This window comes from Tachysurus fulvidraco, chromosome 2 (genome assembly GCF_022655615.1).
Source record: "Tachysurus fulvidraco isolate hzauxx_2018 chromosome 2, HZAU_PFXX_2.0, whole genome shotgun sequence".
Lineage (NCBI taxonomy): Eukaryota > Metazoa > Chordata > Actinopteri > Siluriformes > Bagridae > Tachysurus > Tachysurus fulvidraco.
This window is the reverse complement of record NC_062519.1, coordinates 9,705,481-9,726,498: the sequence shown is the minus strand read 5'-3', so window position 1 is coordinate 9,726,498 and position 21,018 is coordinate 9,705,481. Positions and strand designations below refer to the sequence as shown.

General features: G+C 36.7%; 1 protein-coding gene across 1 annotated transcript; it reads left to right on the top strand.

Annotated features, from left to right (window-relative positions):
* Nucleotides 1-1,362: 1,362 nt before the first annotated feature.
* nmur3 (neuromedin U receptor 3) lies at nucleotides 1,363-19,561 on the top strand. The gene is made up of 3 exons (XM_047805158.1): nucleotides 1,363-1,567; nucleotides 9,806-10,773; nucleotides 18,092-19,561. Exons 2-3 carry the CDS (start codon nucleotides 9,903-9,905, stop codon nucleotides 18,493-18,495), a joined length of 1,275 nt encoding a protein of 424 aa, XP_047661114.1. The 5' UTR covers nucleotides 1,363-1,567; nucleotides 9,806-9,902; the 3' UTR covers nucleotides 18,496-19,561.
* Nucleotides 19,562-21,018: the final 1,457 nt, after the last annotated feature.

Sequence of the window (21,018 nt, the reverse complement as noted above, 5' to 3'; positions counted from 1 at the left end):
TCTAAAAGGAGAGCAGAGCTTTCTTCTCAGTTCAATTGGACTGATTGGGATCTGTCTTCGATTTGGATGGAGTATAAATGCTCAAAGCAAAACAGGCTTTAAGATTAAGATGTACAGCTTCTCTGAGATTCAGTGGGTGTGGGGGCAGATGGATACTGGATATAAAGCTTCTACATATGATTACATGGTGGTCACTAAAAGAGGTGAAACCTCATAACCAACTTTCAATCACTGAATCAGTAATGTGCATGACTGACATCTTAAACATTTCACCTCCAGTCAGATTCACAGTACTCAACAGTACAGTAACAAGTTATATTTGATTATACTGTATAACTATAGCATTCATTTGTTCTAGCTGTTGACCTTTTATAAGTGAAATCACTTAATTTTTATGATTTTGGAAAAATCTTAAAAATTACTTTTGGAAATTCTTACAGAAACTTGAAATTAAACAAAAGTCCAGAGCAGCAGAGAGAAGAGATAGAATAGAATAGAATCTGATCAGCCATAATATGTGATGGTGTGCAGTGGTACTGTATCTGGCATCAAGACATTAGCAGCAGATCCTTTAAGTTCTGTAAGTTCAGACGTGTTTTTCCAGCACATCCAGATGCTGGACCAGATGGAGATCTGTGGAATTTGGAGGCCAAGTCAACACCATAAACTCCTTGGCATGATCCTTAAGCCAATCCTGAACATTTCCAGTCCGGCAGCGCATATTATCCTGCTGAAAGAAAATCTGAATACTGTTGCCAAGAAGAGTTGTACTTGTGGTGGTACCTAAACATGGTTTCCCAGCAAACATTACCTAGAGAATGACAATGCATCCACTGATTTGCCTTTTTTACGTAGTGCACACATGCCACATGATGTAAAAAACATGATCCATCAGACCAGGCTACCTTCTTCCATTGCTCTATGGTCCGCTGCTCACGTTTCTATTGTAGGCATTTTCAGCGGTGGACCTTGTCATTGGTAGTCCAACTGTAGCAATTTTCCACTGATGGAGGTAGTAAGTACAGGGTAGTTCAGACATGATGCATGACAGCAGATTACAGATTACAACAGCTATATTCAATACAAAATGCACCTACTGTATATGGGAAGTGCATCTCATATTCTTATTGTAGATGTTTATTCAATCAAAACATACAGTAGGAGGTTTTGTATTAGTATTGCAAAAGTATTACAGTTATTAAGTGTCAAAAAATGTCTGTAATAAATTAACATTGAGAGTAAAAAAAAAGCTGTAAGAATGAGACGCCATTCCTTTATAAGGTGAGAAAGACGCACGAGCGCCATGTGGCAAGCGATCTGCACGTGAGTTCGTGCCTCGGTGAAAGCTGAAAGCGCGTGCGAAAGAAGCGCTCAAACCCAGCATCATCGTGCTCATCTTCATCATCCTCAACCGCGCTCTTTAGGGCGTTATAAGCGTCTCTTAGCGGGATCGTGTCCTGTGCTACTTTACAGATAAAGTTACTCAGCAGGAGGAAGTTAATCGTCTTTGTTTTTTTCCCCAGAAAAAAAGCAAGTTCAGGATTTCTGAGCCATCATTTCCTATACGGTATGTGCCTTTGGTCTATATGAACGAGGTGTGTGCTTTTCTATCATCTGGACTGCAATATCAAGTGACAGTACAGATAAATAGGCAAATGATAACATAGATGTTTTGTGATTATGACAGCTTTTTGGTGCACAGAATTCTGCATTCTGTATATTTTTATAATCATTACCTCTATGTTCTGTGTAGTGATTCGGCTCATTTATTTATTTATTTATTTATTTATTTATTTATTTATTTATTTAAAAAAATAGTCAGTCTGGTTTCTGCCTATGATATATGAACAATTTTTTTTAAGGCTTCTGAGATTCATTTTCTCAAATGGTGAGGAATGAATGAAAGAATCTATTCTTTTTTATGATTATTATTATAATTGTTATAATAGAATAATACATATGAATATTATTATGCTTTTGTTCCTGTTTATTCCTGAAACCAAACAAAGACAAAACCTAACTAACAGCTTTACATTGGCAGAAAATCACAAATGACTGTAAGGTAGACTGTTCCAGGATTAGCAGATAGTCTGATTTTTAAAACGCTACCTGCTGTTACCTGAGACTTGACACCAATCAGACACCATTCACATATGCTGCTTTTACTCGCACTGCACACTATAAGCTGCACAAATTTGATGGTTCTCGTAACTATTCAAGCCCAAGAGTAGGTACTTGATCCTAGAGAAGCACATTGAATATTTAAATGAACTTAAATTTTATTTATTTTTTAAATTTTTTTAATTTTTTTATTTTTTTTACCAAATTCTTTTTTTATAATTTTGGAAAGCAGGTCATTTTTCTATAAGATAAATCTCATTTTTAAACTCAGAAATAGTCAAATAATTTGTCACTGTGTCAATCAGTTACTTGTATATTATTACTAAATGACTGTCTTCATTTACTCATGACTTAAACAAGTCGTATTTCTATCTAAACTGGTCAAATGACAGAACTGTCACATTGCCTAAAAAAATATCTACATATAGTGATTCCACTAAATTATCTACAGCATTTGTAATGGGCAAAAACAAGCAGACTATTATATTTAAACACAATTTAATTGTTCTAGAGATACAGTATACATCCTCAATAACATATCTATGTAGAAGAGACTCACAGAGGATGTATTTTGAAATATAACAACACTCAAAGACTTGGAAGTTTTTTTTTTACACACCATAAAGAGGTCTGTAGAATACACAAATTAAATGAGGCAAAGTGTGTTGACCATAAATAATCGTGCAGTGGATATAAAAATGTTAGAATATGCCCATGTTACAACATTATTTCAGACATTTAAAATAACTGGATCTTTTCCCCAATGCAAGATCCAATGCCAAGGATCTAACCACAAATATAACTGTATGGTGTTTTGTAGATGCCAATGGAAAATGCTTTTAAAATATAAAAGAACTCATGGGCAACAAAAACTCAAAGTGCAAAAAGGCTTAGTTATAGAGGAAAATACTCCCCACTGTTATATAGTGAAAGGTCTATTACATTATCTGAATTTTTTTTCCCAGAGGTCTTTGTTAGGTCTTGTTAGTCTACATTCAATTCAATTCAATTCAAATTTATTTGTATTGGGCTTTTAACAATGGACATGGTCTCAAATAAGCTTTGCAAAACATAAGAAACATAATACAAAAAGTTTATTATTATACAAAGATTAATATAATACAAAAATTCAAGATTAAAATAATACTTTTATATTATATATAAAATGTGTTCGTATTTACCGATGGAGAGCGGTAAGAGAAAGGGAGGAGGACTGGCAGTTTTTGTGAATAATAGATGGTGTAAATCCGGTCACATCACTATTAAAGAATGGATCTGCTGCAAGGACATTGCATGAGGCCGTACTATCTGCCAGAGGAATTCTCGGATGTTATCGCGATAGCTGCGTATATTCCCCCTCTGCGGACGGTGAATAGACTGCTAACACAGAGCCCAAACACCCTTCTCGTTATCTCTGGAGTTTTCGATCATGCCCCTCCATCCTCAACTCTGCCCACATTCACCCAGTATGTTTCATGCCACACCAGAGACAATAAAACATTGGATTTAATTTATGCAAACTCAAAGGAGGCTTACATTTCAGCACCCCTCCCTGCTTTGGGAAGATCGGATTACAACCTGGTATATCTCCTACCTGTGTACAAACCCCTTGTATGCAGGCAACCAGCTGCCTCCCGCACAGTGAGGACATGGTCTGATGAGACCAGTGAGGCTCTGAAGGACTGTTTTGAAACAACTATGTGGGAGGAATTGTGTAATCCTCATGGGGAGTATATTGACAATCTAACAGACTGTATTATGGACTATATCAACTTCTGTGTGGAGAATACTGTACCTACCAGGACTGTAGGGTGTTTTCCCAACAACAAACCATGGATCAACCCTGATATAAAGACTCTCCTTAAAGAGAAGAAGAGGGTTTTTAAATCAGAAAACAGGGAAGAGCTGAAAACTGTCCAGAGAGAACTGAGAAAGAAGATCAGGAAAGGAAAAGCATGCTACAGGAGGAAGATGGAGGATCAGCTGCAGCAGAACAACGTCAGTGGTGTGTGGAAGGGGCTCAAAACCATCACTGGTCATAAGGAACCCAGCTCTCAGGCTGAGGGTGACCAGAAGAGGGTGAATGATCTAAATCTATTCTTTAACAGATTTGATCAGCCATCCTCCCCTGCCCCCATCCAGTCCCCTCTGCTGCAACCCCCCTCCTCTGCTTCCACAGCAAGCTGTTCTAGCCCCACCTCTCTCTGCACTGCTATCAGCTCACAGCTCACAGCCTACACACAACACACCTAACTCGCAATAGACATCCTGCGTGGTGCCTGTACCAAAGATGTCGTGCCCAAAAGACCTTGGGGACCACCGACCAGTAGCACTGACCTCGCATCTGATGAAGACATTGGAGAGGCTGGTGCTAACTCATTTGTGACCTCTGGTGAGCCTGTCAATGGATCCACTTCAGTTTGCCTACCAACCTGGCATTGAAGTGGAAGACGCTGTCATCTTCCTCCTAAATCGGGCTATTTCTCACCTGGAAAAGGCTGGGAGCACAGTGAGAGTCATGTGTTTTGACTTCTCCAGTGTTTTGAAAACCATCCAACCTGTGCTCCCGAGGGATAAGATGGTGTGCATGGGACTGGACCATCATCTGTGTGCTTAGATATTGGACTACCTCACAGACCGACCACAGTATGTGAGGACTCTTGACATGGTTGTTTGGTGCTCTGCAGGGAACAGTTCTGGCCCCGTTCCTCTTCACCATCTACACTGCAGACTTCATGTTCAACCTGTCACCTACGTACAGAAGTTCTCTGATGACTCTGCCATCGTCGGTCTTATCACGGCTGATGATGACAGGGAGTACAGAGGACTGATCCTGAACTTTGTAAACTGGTGCCAACAGAGCTGCCTCCAGTTAAATGAGGGGAAAACTAAAGAACTGGTGGTGGATTTCCGTAGGCACAAACAAACCTCATTACCACCAGTGACCATTCAGGGAAAGGACATCATGAGAGTGGACTCTTACAAATTCCTGGGAGTTCATCTGAACAGCAAACTGGACTGGACAGACAATACTGAGGCAATCTACAAGAAAGGGCAGAGCAGACTCTTTCTGCTGAGGAGACGAAGGTCTTTTGGGGTGCAGGGAGAGCTACTGAAGACCTTTTTTGACTCTGGTGTCCTCAGCCATATTCTATGGTGTGGTATGCTGGTGCAGCAGCATCTCTACTGCAGAAAGGAAGAGACTGGACAAGCTGATCAGGAAGGCAAGCTCAGTCCTGGGGATTCCTCTGGACACTGTAGAGGAGGTGGGAGAAAGGAGGATGATAGCAAAACTATCATCATTGCTGGAGAACGACTCTCACCCCCTGTATGAAACGGTTTCATCTCTGAGCAGCTCCTTCAGTGAAAGACTGTTACATCCTACAGTAAGTGTCTGAAGGAGCGATACAGATGCTCTTTGTTCCCTGCGGCTATTAGACTTTACAATCAAAGCTGCTCCCAGTGAACCTGTCACCATAATACACACTGTTATTACTGTTTCACTGCAATAATAAACAATAACAAATTATTTTAAACATGTGCAATAAGAAATTTTGAAAAATATGCAATATTACCTATGTGCAATATGTCTTCAATGTAACTGCTACTCTTTTTATACATTTTTGTTTCTGTATACACTGTATATTATATTATGTCTTTATTCTTTATTCTTTTTTATATATTTTTGCTGCTGTAACAGAGAAATTTCCCCATTGTGGGACAAATAAAGGTATATCTTATCTTATCTTATTTATCCCCAATGAACAAACCTGAGGTGACTGAGGTGACTGTGGCAAGGAAAAACTCCCTAAGATGGAAGAGGAAGAAACATTGAGAGGAACCAGACTCAAAAGGGAACCTAATTTAGGTGGCAGTGGATGGTGTAATTATAAATATCCAGTCCGACAATTGTGTATTGATTTGGAGGTTGTTCCCCTCAAAGACCACATGTAGTTGGCATCTTCTCATGAATGTTTGAATACTTCATGAAGCAGAGTCCAACTGGAGTTGGCAAATCTCTAGATGTCTCAAGATCCTCACAGGGTTTGCCTCATCTCAATGAAGGTCCGAAATCTTCATGACACGGCACATAACTGGAGCTGGAACAAACTTTGGATGTCTTGGGATGGGTAGAAAAAGAGAAGCAGTAGAGATTGATTAGCGTACATGGCATCAACGACTGTGTAAAATACCATGCCACTTTCATTGTTGGAACTTCTAGGACAATTAGACAAATTCACACAGAAGTGGTTCAACCACTATACAGTAGAATCAAACATTAGTTATGGCCAAATCAGTCCCCTAACGTAATCTAAGATTGAAAACCTATTTGTTAAGAAGTGTCAAAAACACCTCTGAATAATGCTGTGAGAAATATACTGTCAGGGATCAGCCCGGACTTTTGGCCATGTGCTATTGTTATTGTTGTCACGTGTCTGCCCCACCTTCGTTCACTCCTCCCTGGCTCCACACCTGTTCCTAATTGTCAGTTACGTTAGTCATTGTTAGTTGTTGTTAAGTGTCGTCATTTGTATTGTTTTAGTTATCGTCTTTCACTGTGTTGTCTTTATTATTTATTAAACTCCTTTCATTTGAAGCTATCCTGTGTACAAGTCTGTCTCCTTCCTACCCTGGTTGTGACATAGAAATAATATGTATTTGAAAGATAAGCACATATTCATGTTTAGGGGCAGTCGTGGCCTAATGGTTAGAGAGTCTGACTCATAACCCGAAGGTTGTGGGTTCGAGTCTCTGGGCGGCCACGACTGAGGTGCCCTTGAGCAAGGCACCGAATCCCCCCAACTGCTCCCCGGACACCGCAGTGTAAATGGCTGCCCACTGCTCCGGGTGTGTGTTCACGGTGTGTGTGTGTGTTCACGGTGTGTGTGTGTGTGTTCACTGCTGTGTGTGTGCACTTTGGATGGGTTAAATGCAGAGAACGAATTCTGAGTATGGGTCACTGTACTTAGCCATATGTCACATTGTAATTGTTAATTGTTTTTTTGGTTGATAGTTTAATTAAAAATATATTTTGAGAATAATTACAAGTATCTTGATTGTATGGAATATACAATAAATAATAAATAATAAATAAATAAATAAATAAATAAATAGTACCTTGTTGATCACAACTCGAGGCAATAGTGTGTGTTTCACAATAGCGTGTTTAGCAGTAGCGTTTATTTGGTTGTACCTTTACTGATTATATACCTTTGTTTTTGAGTTTAAAATAATGGTCCTGTTGCCCTGCCCCCCTTTTGTGTACAGTTTTTTCAGACCTTTTTCAGATGCCTGTTCAAGAAGGCTAATTACATTTCTTTTGTGGTCATTCACATTTTCTCTATAAAGGTCCATGGTTAAACCATGTAGGCATAATTTGATGTGACCTCTTCGTACACACTCTAAAAAACCAGTGTTTGGCAGTACTTGCCAAATTACGTCAATGATTGTGGTTGGGTTGCTCATCTCATTTCCCCAGAGCGATGCTAATTTACAGCTTGTCACACATTGTTCTCTATTAATACATGTACTAAGTACATCCTTAAATTCAGTCTGACCAGCTCTTTATCTTGCATTCATGCGAGTAAAATTATCCCACTGACTTTTTCCTTTATGCGTTATAATATAAACATAAAATAAGGCTTTTTCTCTGTGTAGCTTCTGTGGCCATCCCTGTGTTAACTATATTGAAAACAGCACTGTAAAAATACAATCCTTGAAATCCCCTCAGTGTCATTTAGCTAATTTTGGTACTGAAGAAAATTTCTTGTCAATTAAAATAGAATACATTAAGTAAGTATCCAATAACAGTGGCAAATACTTATCTTTAATGAAAACATTTAGATTATAATAGTTACATAGACCTATAGAGTAAAGGGCAACAGTGAACATTCTGGAACTCACTCACTCACTTTCAGTAAATTTCATTTCAGATATTTAACCTTATATTTATGATTCCTCTCTCTTAAAAGACTGGAGGTTTTATTAACATTATGTCTCATTTTGTTTATTTATTATTATGTTTATTTTACATCAAATCATTCACATATTTTAATTAGCTTTCATAGTTTCTAGCATTTTTCTCCACTTCAGTGATTGTTTATTCCTGTTTCATACCTTATTTTACATGTTACATACACTTGGTATGTTCGTACAGGAAGACTGTGTGAAAAAAAGCCCTTTAAGTGGCCTAGTGTAAAAAAAAAGCCCATCTCTATAATAAATTTAATTCAGTCAGACAACAGACCCTACAGTTTTTAGCGACGCTCGTCTGTTCCATTCAGCACGAGTCACGTGATGTTTGGAATAGCAGCCTCTCCTGTGAGATGCGATGACTGACAGGATAACAGATGAGAAATTTTGTTGGTATCATTTTGTCTGTTCATTTCTTCCTTTAATCCGTCCCCCCCCCAAAAATGAGAAATTCGGTGTAACAACAGTAACCCTATTACTACCATCACTCTACTTAAACATGCGAATCGTCATTCTCACACATGAATGTCATTAAAATAAGTAATCACACATCCCTCACAGCCCAGCACCCTCATCACAGTATGTGTATTGCACTGACAACATATACACCACATTTCACTGTTCTTGCCAAATCTGAAAAATATCATTTCTCTCATTAGAAGGCAACTTAAATGTTTTTCCAATGATTACATAGCCATAGTTTAAATAGTCATACTTAAAGAATTTATTTTGAGAAAAATAGCATGAAATAATATATAACTTTTTTATTTTTTATCAAGTTTCAGTTAAATTCTAAATGAGTGTGATATGGTTCTCTGAATTACCCATTTAAATGTAGAAAAAAAGCCTACTTGGGTGTCTTACAATGCACTGATGTTGTTGTAGTGCAGTTTCAAAATACAACACAAGCATATTTAAATGTAGGGGAAAAAAGCTAAATTGGGTTTCTTATGGTGCAAAAATACAACATATGGGCTCCTATATTGTCGTTGTGTCATTGCACATATTGCAAGCCACATCTCTTTGACCCCTTATTTGTGATGCTTTTCATGATCTGTCCCCCATGACAAACTAACTGAATTGACCCGATATATTCTCAGAGAGTATAGTATAGTATAGTAGAGTAGAGTATAGTAGAGTATAGTCTTGAGACATCTAGGGATTTACCAGCTCTAGGTGGACTTCTTCATGAAGTATTCAGTCATACTAAGGGTAGATGCCAACAACATGTGGTCTTTGAGGACAAAAACCTCCTCATCAATACAACATTTGTCGGACTGTATATTTGTAATCACACCCTCCAGTGTCACCCATATGAGGATGAGGTTCCCCTTTGAGTCTGGTTCCTCTCAAGGTTTCTTCCTTTACCATCCAAGGGAGTTTTTCTTTGTCACAGTCGCTCAGTCTCCTCAGGCTTGCTCATTGGGGATAAATACAAACACATTTAAATATATCTAATATAAATCTTGAATTTTTGTATTATATTAATCTTTATATTAACCTTTTGTTTTATGTTTATGTTCAGTAAAGCTGCTTTGAGACAGACAATGCCCATTGTGAAAATAAATTTGAATTTGAGTAAAAACAATATTAAAACAAATAAAACATTTTGTAAAGGCATATAAAATTATTAGGCCATTGTTTCAGATATAATTCTAAACAGATGCATAATATGTACAACATTGTAACAAATATTACTTTTTTTTTATAGGTGCCCATCATACAGAGCAGGAGGTCTAAATCTGCAGAATGTAGATTCTATATCAACCACCAAGGATCTCTCTCCCATATTGTTGCCTTACCTCAGAATGTCCATAAAATGCATTTGTGATCCTGTTATGAATGGAACTGAATTTGATTTCACTCCATGCAACATCTCTTCATTTAACCACACTGGTAATGGGAGTGGATTTTGTCAGCCCCAAACAATGGAAGATATCCTGCTCAGACTCCTTGGACCAAGGAGGTCTCCATTTTTCCTCCCAGTGACATTAACCTACATATTTATCTTTGTCACTGGTGTTTTGGGGAATCTTCTTACTTGTACAGTGATCACTAAGCACAAGAAGATGAGAACACCTACCAACCTGTACCTCTTCAGCCTGGCCATATCTGATTTGCTGGTGCTGCTGTTTGGAATGCCTCTGGAGATATATGACCTGTGGCAAAACTACCCTTTCCCATTTGGTGAGATCATTTGCTGTTTCAAGATATTTTTGTTTGAAACGGTTTGCTTTGCATCTGTGCTTAATGTCATGGTTTTGAGCATTGAACGCTATGTGGCTGTGGTCCACCCACTCAAGACTCGATATGCCATCACCAACAAACATGCACAGAGGGTTATCGGAGGGGTTTGGGCTGTGTCTCTGGTCTGTGCCATCCCTAACACCTCCCTCCATGGCTTACATTATTATTATCTACCTGAGAAGGTCCTTGAGTCAGCCACCTGCAACCTTCTCAAGCCCCAGTGGATTTATAACTTGGTGATCCAGGTGACCACCATTCTGTTCTACTTTATACCCATGACAGTGATTAGTGTGCTCTATATAGTAATAGGGATAAGGCTTGGCAGGGAGCAGAGGCAGAAGGGTAGGAAAGTGGGGAAAAATTGCAGTGCAGACACCAGTTGGAAGATACAAGTTGAGAGTGGACGGAAGAGGCAAATCACCAAAATGCTATGTGAGTCACATTTGCATGCTTTTTCAACATCCACACTTTTTGTTTTTGAATTTATATGAAGACTTATTTATTGTATGTATCTTCTTAGATAGATTTACACAGTTTCTGGCCAAATTTTTATTTGCAGTTGCATACCTATTTTTATTTACTTGGACAAATTCTATTTAGGCCTGGACAACTTTAGCAGTGTCTGCCACTTTATCACAAAAAATGTGGAAAAAACTTTAATAATGACACCTAGCACAACCCTCAATCAAAATTTCACACCTTTTTGATAGGTATACCATAACAAGTAGAAGCATCAAGAAGGTGTTTTTTTATGTGCAAAATGCACCAACACTCCACTCATTCCCAGTTGTGTCATTGAAAGAGTGTTAATCGTTTGTCCCATTAAAATAGCAAGTACATTACCACCAAACAGACACAAATAGATACACAGCTTATCTGAATGTCTAGTAACTTTGTGTCAGGGGTTTAAATGGATATTTATACACACTTTGGTAAATATTTGAAGTAATGCGGATTTAAAAGGAATAAAAATCTGGTACCTGTGGGCATATTTCATTTGGTGGCACATTCTAAGGACACTTCCTGTTAAAATGAAAATAGAATCCATTTTATTTTAAAAGAATGCATATTTATTTAATTTATTCATACACAAACTTAAAAATACATATCAACATATATTTCAAATCAGTTAAACACACACAGAGAACAACTGCTAGGAATGTATGATTGTTCTAGAATTCTAAATAAGGAATGGATTTTTTTTTTTAAGAAAAAGGGAAGAAACTGAGAGATTACTTTTCAATGGAAAAAATGGACATGCAACCACACATACACAGACTGGAGACAGAGAAAAAGCACATTTTACCATAGAGGTGCAGGATGCTGAGTGAGTCACTCTGGGGTGATAACCAGCCTTCGGGGTGCACAATGCATGCTCTAACCAATGTTATAGGGGAAAGAAGCACAATAGTAATTAAATTAAGTCAGTTCAATTCAATTTCAATTTCATTTATTTGTATAGCGTTTTTAACAATTCCTATTGTCTCAAAGCAGTTTTACAGAAGTATGGAAACAGAAGAGAGAGAAAAAAGGAATAAATGTATAATAATAATAACAACAACAACAACAGTAATAATAATAATAAGAAGAAGAAGAAGAAGAAGAAAAAGAAGAAGAAGAAATAAGGATAAAAATAAATAAATGAAAATATACAATTAAAGTTTAAAATTAATTTAAAGAATATTAACATAAAATTTAAGATAATATATATTTACAATTTAAAATATTATATGATATATATATATATATATATATATATATATATATATATATATATATATATATATATATATATATATATATATATATATATATATATATATATATTAAGTCACATTCCAATCTCCTGTGGCTAACTCTGGGCCAACAAATTTATACATATGTTAATTATTTAACCAAAGTACCTGAATATACCCAAATAATAAATACACAAGCAGCTCATATATAAATAAGAAGTATTTATTCACTAGTTGGTTATGTGCTAAACAGCAAGAATCAAGCATCCCACTAAACTTAACATGCAAATAGGCAAAGTAGCAGTGGCTCTGGTGCCAGGGTTCTGAAATAAAAACAATGTCCCAATTACACCTCATGTCTTTCTCACCATCTTAGATCCTACCTTTTTGTAAATCTGACTAGATATATGCTCACACTCCTCATCAGGGTCAGTCTAGCTAAGTAATCTAGTTTTACCTGCATTGAGTTCACTGATGAAATGCTTTACCTGAACCTAGTTACAACACAGTGTCCTCTATGCGTAAATAAAAATACATGCACATACATAAATAAATCCAATGAATTTTACAGCATAGCAATATAATACAGCAAAACAATATTACAAAGCTACCTTCTGATAAGAATACCTGAGGCAAACCCATTGTGGCAGAAAAGCACATAGCACTAGGATGCATCTGCTATTACATAACCAATCTATTATCCCAAAATATACCTTAAGATAGAAAGGTTACCCAAAGTGCAACACGCAGCAAGAGATGCAGAGTAAGCAGGAATTTAAATGCAACGCATCTTGCTTACATTCAATACAACATTATTCACACACCAATGGGCAGGGGCAACTCCACTATAATCACCAAGGTCTGCTACACAGACAAGCTCTGCTAGTTACATTCACATTACAAATATATTTTAAAATGAACTAAACTACTGAAAGCTACACCCTCTTACTAATACATTCTGCCACAAAGTGTTGTCTGATGTTGAAAAGTATAATGAAATCTGAAATGAAGCAAACAAGATATGACTGTAGAATTTCAGCTTAAATTCAAGTAGTTTAACAAAACTATTGCATTAGGAGTTATAGCTTGTTTTTACACAGTCCCTCTAGTTTTACATACTCCAATATATTTGGACAGGTGATTCATAAGTGGGATCAGTGTTCAAATTAAAGAGATAAAAGGTCTGGAGTTGATTCCAAGTGCTAAATTTGCATTTGTTAGCAGTTTACGGGGACTCTTACTATGTGCTACAAGAATAGTTTATGCAAGAGTAGGAGGCAACCTTTAATACGAAAAATAAACAGGCCAATCAGAGTGATAGCAGAAACTCTAGGATCGGCCAAATCAACAATGTGGTGCATTCTTAAAAAGTATAAAGGCAATGAAGATTTCAGCAACACCACAATGCCTGTAAAAGAATGACGATGTTATTAAATGTCAGAGACAGTTTCTTGACCTCAATCCAATTGAGCATGTTTTTCAATAACTGAAGACAAATTGAAAGCAAAAAGAGGCACAAAACATTCAGTGACTGAACTCAGTGGCAGACAAGGCCAGGGAAAGCATCTCAACAGAGGAAACTTGTCCATGTCCATGGGTTCCATACTTCAGGCAGTTATTGCCTATAAAGGATTTGCTTCCAATTGTTATATTTATAATAACGTGTGGAGTGGAGGGACTATGTAACAAATGGCTACAATTTCTAAGCAGTTAATTTATTATTTTTGTTAAAATCACTGAATCAAAGGTGAAAGTCTACACATCCCTCATATCTTGAGTCTTTTTTTATATGCACATACAGAGGTAAAATGAGAAAATTGTGTCATTGTCCATATATGCTTAGAGATCACAAAAATACCACTGCTGCCACTTATTCAGCACCAAATGAGTGTGAACCATGTAGGTTTTACTATATTCTTGCTCACTTCCCCAAATGAACATTGTGACTAGTGTTCTTTAAAAACAAACCTGAATGTGGCCAAATTGTGGTGGGTGGAAGAATGATGACATGTTTCTAAATTGGTTGGACATTGTTTGTGTAGTTGGAGGTTTGTAGAAATTCGACTCAAGAAAGAAATTGTTCAGAATAAGCCAGTTCAGCTTCATGTTTCACATGTTGGATGTGTGGGTTAGGGAGTTGAAATAGATTGGAATATCATCAATGTACACAATAAGAAATATTTAGAGCATGTTTGTGAGAACATCATTAATGAAGGCTAGAATACAGATCATTGTACATGTTGCATTGCCAAATATTCATAGTGTACTGAGGTCATACTGAAAAGTGAATTTCATTGGTCACCCTCTCTGTTTCAAACTAAGAAAGCACTTAAAAGATCAAGCATGGTGATAATGGTGGCTGTTTTTAGATGCTGCAGCAGTTAGGGCAGCTATATTTCAGTACACTACGTAGAAGCGTACATGTACTGTACATAAATGTAAGCTAAACGTTGTCTTGTTTTCTGCAGAGGTTAATGGTTAGATGTTTTTGATTGGGGTTAATTTTTATGTTAGAGAGCAGATTGATGTCACACTTATATGGTCTTGATATTAAATTAAATTTCAGAAAATTAATTTCTTGTCTGGTTTTTGAGTCCTCTACAGGAAGAGTATGTTGATTGCAGGATGACACAAGCAGCTTTCATGACATTAAAGCGAAAAGGCAATGATAACCTGCTCAGTCCATGTGATATTGGGTTGGAGCCAGTGTAACCTGAACAAGGTAGCATTAGTAGAGGATTCTGTAATCAGATCTTATGTAGCTGGCAGTGATGAGTGGTAAGCTCATCAGTTTGTAGGGTAACTACCTCATACATTGACTTTCCTTCCAACAGTGAGAGGAATATGGTCTAGGTCAACTGACAAATTGGTGGGTGAAATCGATTAATTGAACTTGATTATTCTGGAGCTCAGACATGTCGGTTCCAAATGACTAGTCACCCTCCCTGATCCTCAGAGGTGCACCAGAATATAACGTCCACAACAACTTCTGAGAGATTCTTCTAAGCTGATAATGAACTGCCAAGTTCTTTCTGGCCTCTGACACATTTGAAAATCAACTGATGATGGTAGCTGCAGAATTCATTTCAGCTTAAAGCATCACAAATACTAATGTACTGTACCACAGTCAGTACCTTTAGTCAGACAGTTGAATATTCCTAGCGAAGGCATAGCTGAGCCTCTTCACCAATCACAAGGCATTAAAATTGGGGTTAAAATTGGGGTTTCCCTGGCAAAGCTGGCAGTTCAGTGGGACAGGATGCACTTCCTGTACCTCTGACTGGTCTAACCATTACAATGTTTGAACTATTTGAATTTGTAAAATGTTTCCATTTACTCAAGGTAGTTAAAGACAAGATAATTCTACCCAGAATAACGTTTTATGGTGTGGGTGTTAAGGAACAAAGATCTATGAGTTTAGTTGAATTAACTACAGTATATTTCAGTTAAAATGGGATTTCATGGTTAAAAGGAAATAAGGCTATATCATTAGATTTAACTAATGCATTAAACACAGAACCCATAGTGAGATTTATAATTCAGAATCAAATGTTTAAGCACTAACTGATGTGTATTGCATATATTAAACAGTTGCAAAACATTCAGAACTAAACATTCGTGAACTAAGGTTCATCATTCCACCCTAACCTAAATATATCCCACCCTAATATATATATATATATATATATATATATATATATATATATATATATATATATATATATATATATATATATATAGCATGTACACTGGGTGATGTGCCTGGCAATTAAATAAATGAATAATAACAAACAACAACAACAAAACAGTTAATTGCCTCTTAATAATATATAGCTACATGCATTTGAAAACAATTATGATAATATTTGCTGCAGTGTAGGGAATGTTAATGATATTTGTGTTTAAAGAAATATTGAAAAAAGGAGGATAGCACAATTAATAGAAGGATGAAAAATATCCAATATTTCTATTTAGTAAACAGATTTTCCATCAGAGGCAAATCTGTTTGGAACTGTTTGTAGTTATTTGTAATTATGGATTGAATAAATGCAGTCAATGCAGGTGTATTAAACATTTAAACAAGCATAAATTAATACAATAACACAGTGTTTTAAGGAAAGTATTCAGACCCCTTTAAAATTTTCACTCTTTGTTTCATTGCAGCCATTTGCTAAAATCAAAAAAGTTCATTTTATTTCTCATTAATGTGCACTCAGCACCCCATCCTGACAGAAAAAAAACAGACATGTAGAATTTTTTTTATTTATTTATTTATTAAAGAAGAAAAACTGAAATATCACATGGTCATAAGTATTCAGACCCTTTGCTCAGTATTGAGTAGAAGCACCCTTTTGAGCTACAGTAGTACAGCCATGAGTCTTCTTGAGAATGATGCAACACACCTAAGTTTTTCACACCTGGATTGGGGATGCCATTTTCAGGTCTCTCCATAGATGCTCAATTGGGTTTAGGTCAGGGCTCTTGCTGGGACAGCCAAGAATGGTCACAGAGTTGTTCTGAAGCCACTCCTTTGTTATTTTAGCTGTGTGTTTAGGGTCATTGTCTTGTTGGAAGGTGAACCTTTGGCCCAGTCTGAGGTCCTGAGCACTCTGGAAAAGGTCCTGAGCACTCAAGATATCTCTGTACTTGGCCACATTCATCTTTCCTTCAATTGCAACCAGTCGTCCTGTCCCTGGAGCTGAAAAACACCCCCATAGCATGATGCTGCCACCACCATGTTTCACTGTTGGGATTGTATTGGGCAGGTGATGAGCATTGCCTGGTCTTCTCCACACATACCGCTTAGAATTAACACCAAAAAGTTCAATCTTGGTCTCATCAGACCAGAGGATCTTATTTCTCATAGTCTGGGAATCCTTCATGTGTTTTTTCATATGTCTTGCACTGAGGAGAGGCTTCTGTCGGGCAACTCTGCCATAGAGCCCTGACTGGTGGAGGGCTGCAGTGATAGTTGACTTTCTGGAACTTTCTCCCATCTCCCTACTGCATCTCTGGAGCTCAGCCACAGTGATATTTGGGTTCTTCTTTACCTCTCTCACTAAGGCTCTTCTCCAACGATTGCTCAGTTTGGCTGGACGGCCAGGTCTAGGAAGAATTCTGGTCGTCCCAAACTTCTTCCATTTAAGGATTATGGAGGCTACTGTGCTCTTAGGAACCTTCAGTGCTGCAGAAATTCTTTTGTAACCTTGGCCAGATCCATGCCTTGCCACAATTCTGTCTCTGAACTCCTTGGACAGTTCTTTCGACCTCACGATTCTCATTTGCTCTGATATGCACTGTGAGCTGTAAGGTCTTATATAGGCAGGTGTGTGCCTTTCCTAATCAAGTCCAATCAGTTTAATTAAACACAGCTGGACTGCAATAAAGGAGCAGAACCATCTCAAGGAGGATCAGAAGAAATGGACATCATGTGAGTTAAATATGAGTGTCACAGCAAAGGGTTTGAATACTTATGACCATGTGATATTTCAGTTTTTCTTTTTTAATAAATTTGCAAAAATTTCTACATGTCTGTTTTTTCTGTCAAGATGGGGTGATGAGTGTACATTAATGAGAAATAAAATGAACTTTTTGAAAATGGATTCTAGCAAATGGCTGCAATGAAACAAAGAGTCAAAAATTTAAAGGGGTCTGAATACTTTCCTTACCCACTGTATATTTACACTATATACAGTAAATAAAAGTACTGTAACTATACACTATATACCTAAGAAAAAGTATGTGGATACCTGGCTATAAGACAATATGTATGATGTTGCAAATAAAAATACAAGACACAATAGATGACAATAGAAGTCCTTTTTTTGCCTATGTCTCCTGCTTACAGTAGTAGATCATGTAATGACTAGTAATGTAAAAATAGTTTTTATTCACCTCTTATCCAGACAGAGTTTATAATCACTGATCTATGTTTCCTACTAGCTGTTCTGCTTCCAGGCCTCGTCTGAAACTGTTGTTTGTATTTTAATACTCTTCTCTGGTATTTGCTGCAGCTGTTGTGGTGCTGGCCTTTGCTATCTGCTGGGCTCCATTCCATATTGACAGACTCTTGTGGAGTTTCATCACTAATTGGACCGACCACTTGCACAACATCTTTGAGTACGTGCATATCCTTTCCGGCGTGTTGTTTTACCTCAGCTCTGCCATCAATCCTATAATCTACAACCTTCTTTCCAGCCGCTTTCGGGAACGATTTTTTGAGCTGATGTGTAGGCACCCACAAGTCAACACTAGACGGAGCAGCTCTCCACCCTACAGCAAGAGGATTTCTTTCCTTAAAAGCCATGAGGCTCTCAGAGCCAACGCTCAGGGCCACAGTAACTATTCAAAAGGGCCCCAACCCTCTGTTATCCTCGGCACTGGATGGGAACAGGAGCTTGACACCTCCTTTATGTAACAGAGTGTAGGGTTTGTTGTACTGTCGTCAACATTGACCATTTTTTTATTCAGTGAGGAGAGGTAGCATTCTCTGCCAATTTACGTTTTTTAAATCCGTGAGAAAACAAAATGAGAAAGTGTCAATGTTCATGTTATGTGTATGTTTTTTGAATGCTGCAAAAACAACAAAAATAATATCGACAAAAACAGCTTTCCTTTAACTTCATTGTATATTTCTACACAACTACTGGTAGTAAGAACATCATTTCCCTATACAGTCAATTAAGTGTGCACAATATGACAGAATTATCATTTCACAGTATTTCACAAAATTTATCAAGGTGTTTAAAACACATTTAAAAACATGGAAATTACCTTCACTGAGAGTCTTATAAAATAGATACACAAATAATTCAAAACTGAACAATACATTTTCCATTATTCTATCATTCTTTGTTAGAATTTTACATGAAAAGATTAAGTACAAATTTTATGCTAACGTTAGAATTTTGTCATATTAACCAGCTCTAAATGCTAGGGGAAAGAACACATCATTGTGAAAAGGAACATTGGTTATCTCATGTTAAAAAGTGTTTTGTCTCTTAACAATTTTGGATTCCTCAATGATTATTGTTTTCTTTTTTCATTGTGGTTTTCTGCTACAGTGTGATATAATGCATACAAATAATCAGTGCTCTGCTATGTTCAATATTTTGCGCTGGTTTGGAAAAAAAAATACAAGTGAGCTTTTTGAAAGCACTGTAATAGAGGTTGAACTGGTTTTATTGATGGACTATGCTCCGCTAATGGACATCAGTTACCTTGGTAGCAAAATGGTGGGCCAATTTTGTTTTCAAGGATATGAAAGGGACGATAGCAAGAGAGGTGATGCCTGGCTTTTTGTCTGCAGTAAACAGATGAACAGCTATTTGAACAAAGATGATCTTTCAGACAAAGACATTAAAGGTGCATACAGGTAATAAAACCCCACAGAATTGGCTGTGCATGACTTATAGATTTATTGTCCATGGGTACATCTGTGTGCATCATTGCTGACTATAATGGTGTGAAGTTTCTCATTCAAAAAGTGCTGATATGTATCTCATTAAAATCAGTAGGATGTTGAAAATATGTCACAAGAACTAATGCCAATTATTTTTAGGCGATCATGTTTTTTTTTTTTTTTTGGTTGTTTTTTTTTGTTTTAAATCAGTTCTGACTTATGGGCTATGTCTCATTAATAACTCAATTCAAAAATATAATTGCTAGATGTTTCTGTGATGATAATAATATGTTGATATATGTATTAAAATTGAGGTCACTGTTGAACGTGATTCATAAATTCTTGACTTGATTACTGGCTTTTAGTGATAATGAGTCAAGCTATGAGGCAATAGATGTTCTCTGTGCATCATTACCAATAATTTACTTCTGTCTTTTTATAATTTAGCTCTAGAAAGTTCCATGTCAAAAATGTATGCCCTCTGTGCAGTCCAGAAGAGTATAAATTTAATTGTGGGCATCTGTGTTCCAATGAAAGGAAGTGTTGTACTAATAAGTAAAGGCACTAGTTAAAGAAATGATAAATATGTTAAATAATATCGGATACAAAAATGAGCCTTGGAGGTGCAAGTACAGTGCTGAAACTGAACTACAATAAATAAATAAATAAATAAATAAATAAATAAATTTGGTTGACATGGAATTTAGTGGGTAACTGGTTGACAGCTAGAGGAATTCCTGAATACTCTAACCTGTCTAAATTCTGGGGCTGATAACTTAGAAGGTGGACAGATGACATAACAATGCATTAGCTGGGGTGTTGGAGACCTTACAAGCAGAACATGTGATGTCAATGTTTGGTATTATGAAATATTATGAAATACAGTATCTTGTCATAAAATAATTTTGACTTAATACTATAGTTCACAACAAGAGTTTCTGTGGAAGGGGGTTTAATAGCAGATAGAAATGAAATGAGGTCCATGAAGATCACTGTGATATCAACATTGAGACAGCGCTTAGTGACAAATCTATCAATCAAAGGTGTGGTATATACTTACATTTGAAAAAAGAAACAAGAAAGGTCAGACACTGCAACATCTATTATCTGAGGGAGGCTGATGGTTAAACCATATGAGATCACCAGACCCAGTGTGTTTTCATGTTTGCACAAGGGGTTTGTTAAATGCTGCATAGGTCCAAATGAGTTAGTAACGCTATAATCATTGTGGACATCACTGTATTGCTTTTGAGGTTTACTCGAAGATATGTTATATTATATATTATAGAACATATGGTGAATATTTTTTATCATGTTATGTACTGTACTCCTGTGAAAACACAAAGGTTAAATCATTTTTTTAGAGACTCCAACAAAGATAGTTATGACATAAAGATTATTTTCTTTGTTTTCTTTAGGTAAATAATTTTTCTTAAGTTAATAATAATAAATAAGTGCAATTTCTAAAAGCAACAATTAAGCAAGCAGTGAGGTCCAGTGAATGGTTGCTTTATTTATTGTTATGAATAAGAAGGGATA

What these genes read in the sequence shown, in the direction of transcription:
- nmur3 (XM_047805158.1), top strand. Translation starts at nt 9,903, where the DNA reads ATGTCCATAAAATGCATTTGTGATCCTGTTATGAATGGAACTGAATTT. An exon ending in GCAAATCACCAAAATGCTAT is followed by an intron (nt 10,774 to 18,091) that starts GTGAGTCACATT and finishes TATTTGCTGCAG; the next exon opens with CTGTTGTGGTGCTGGCCTTT.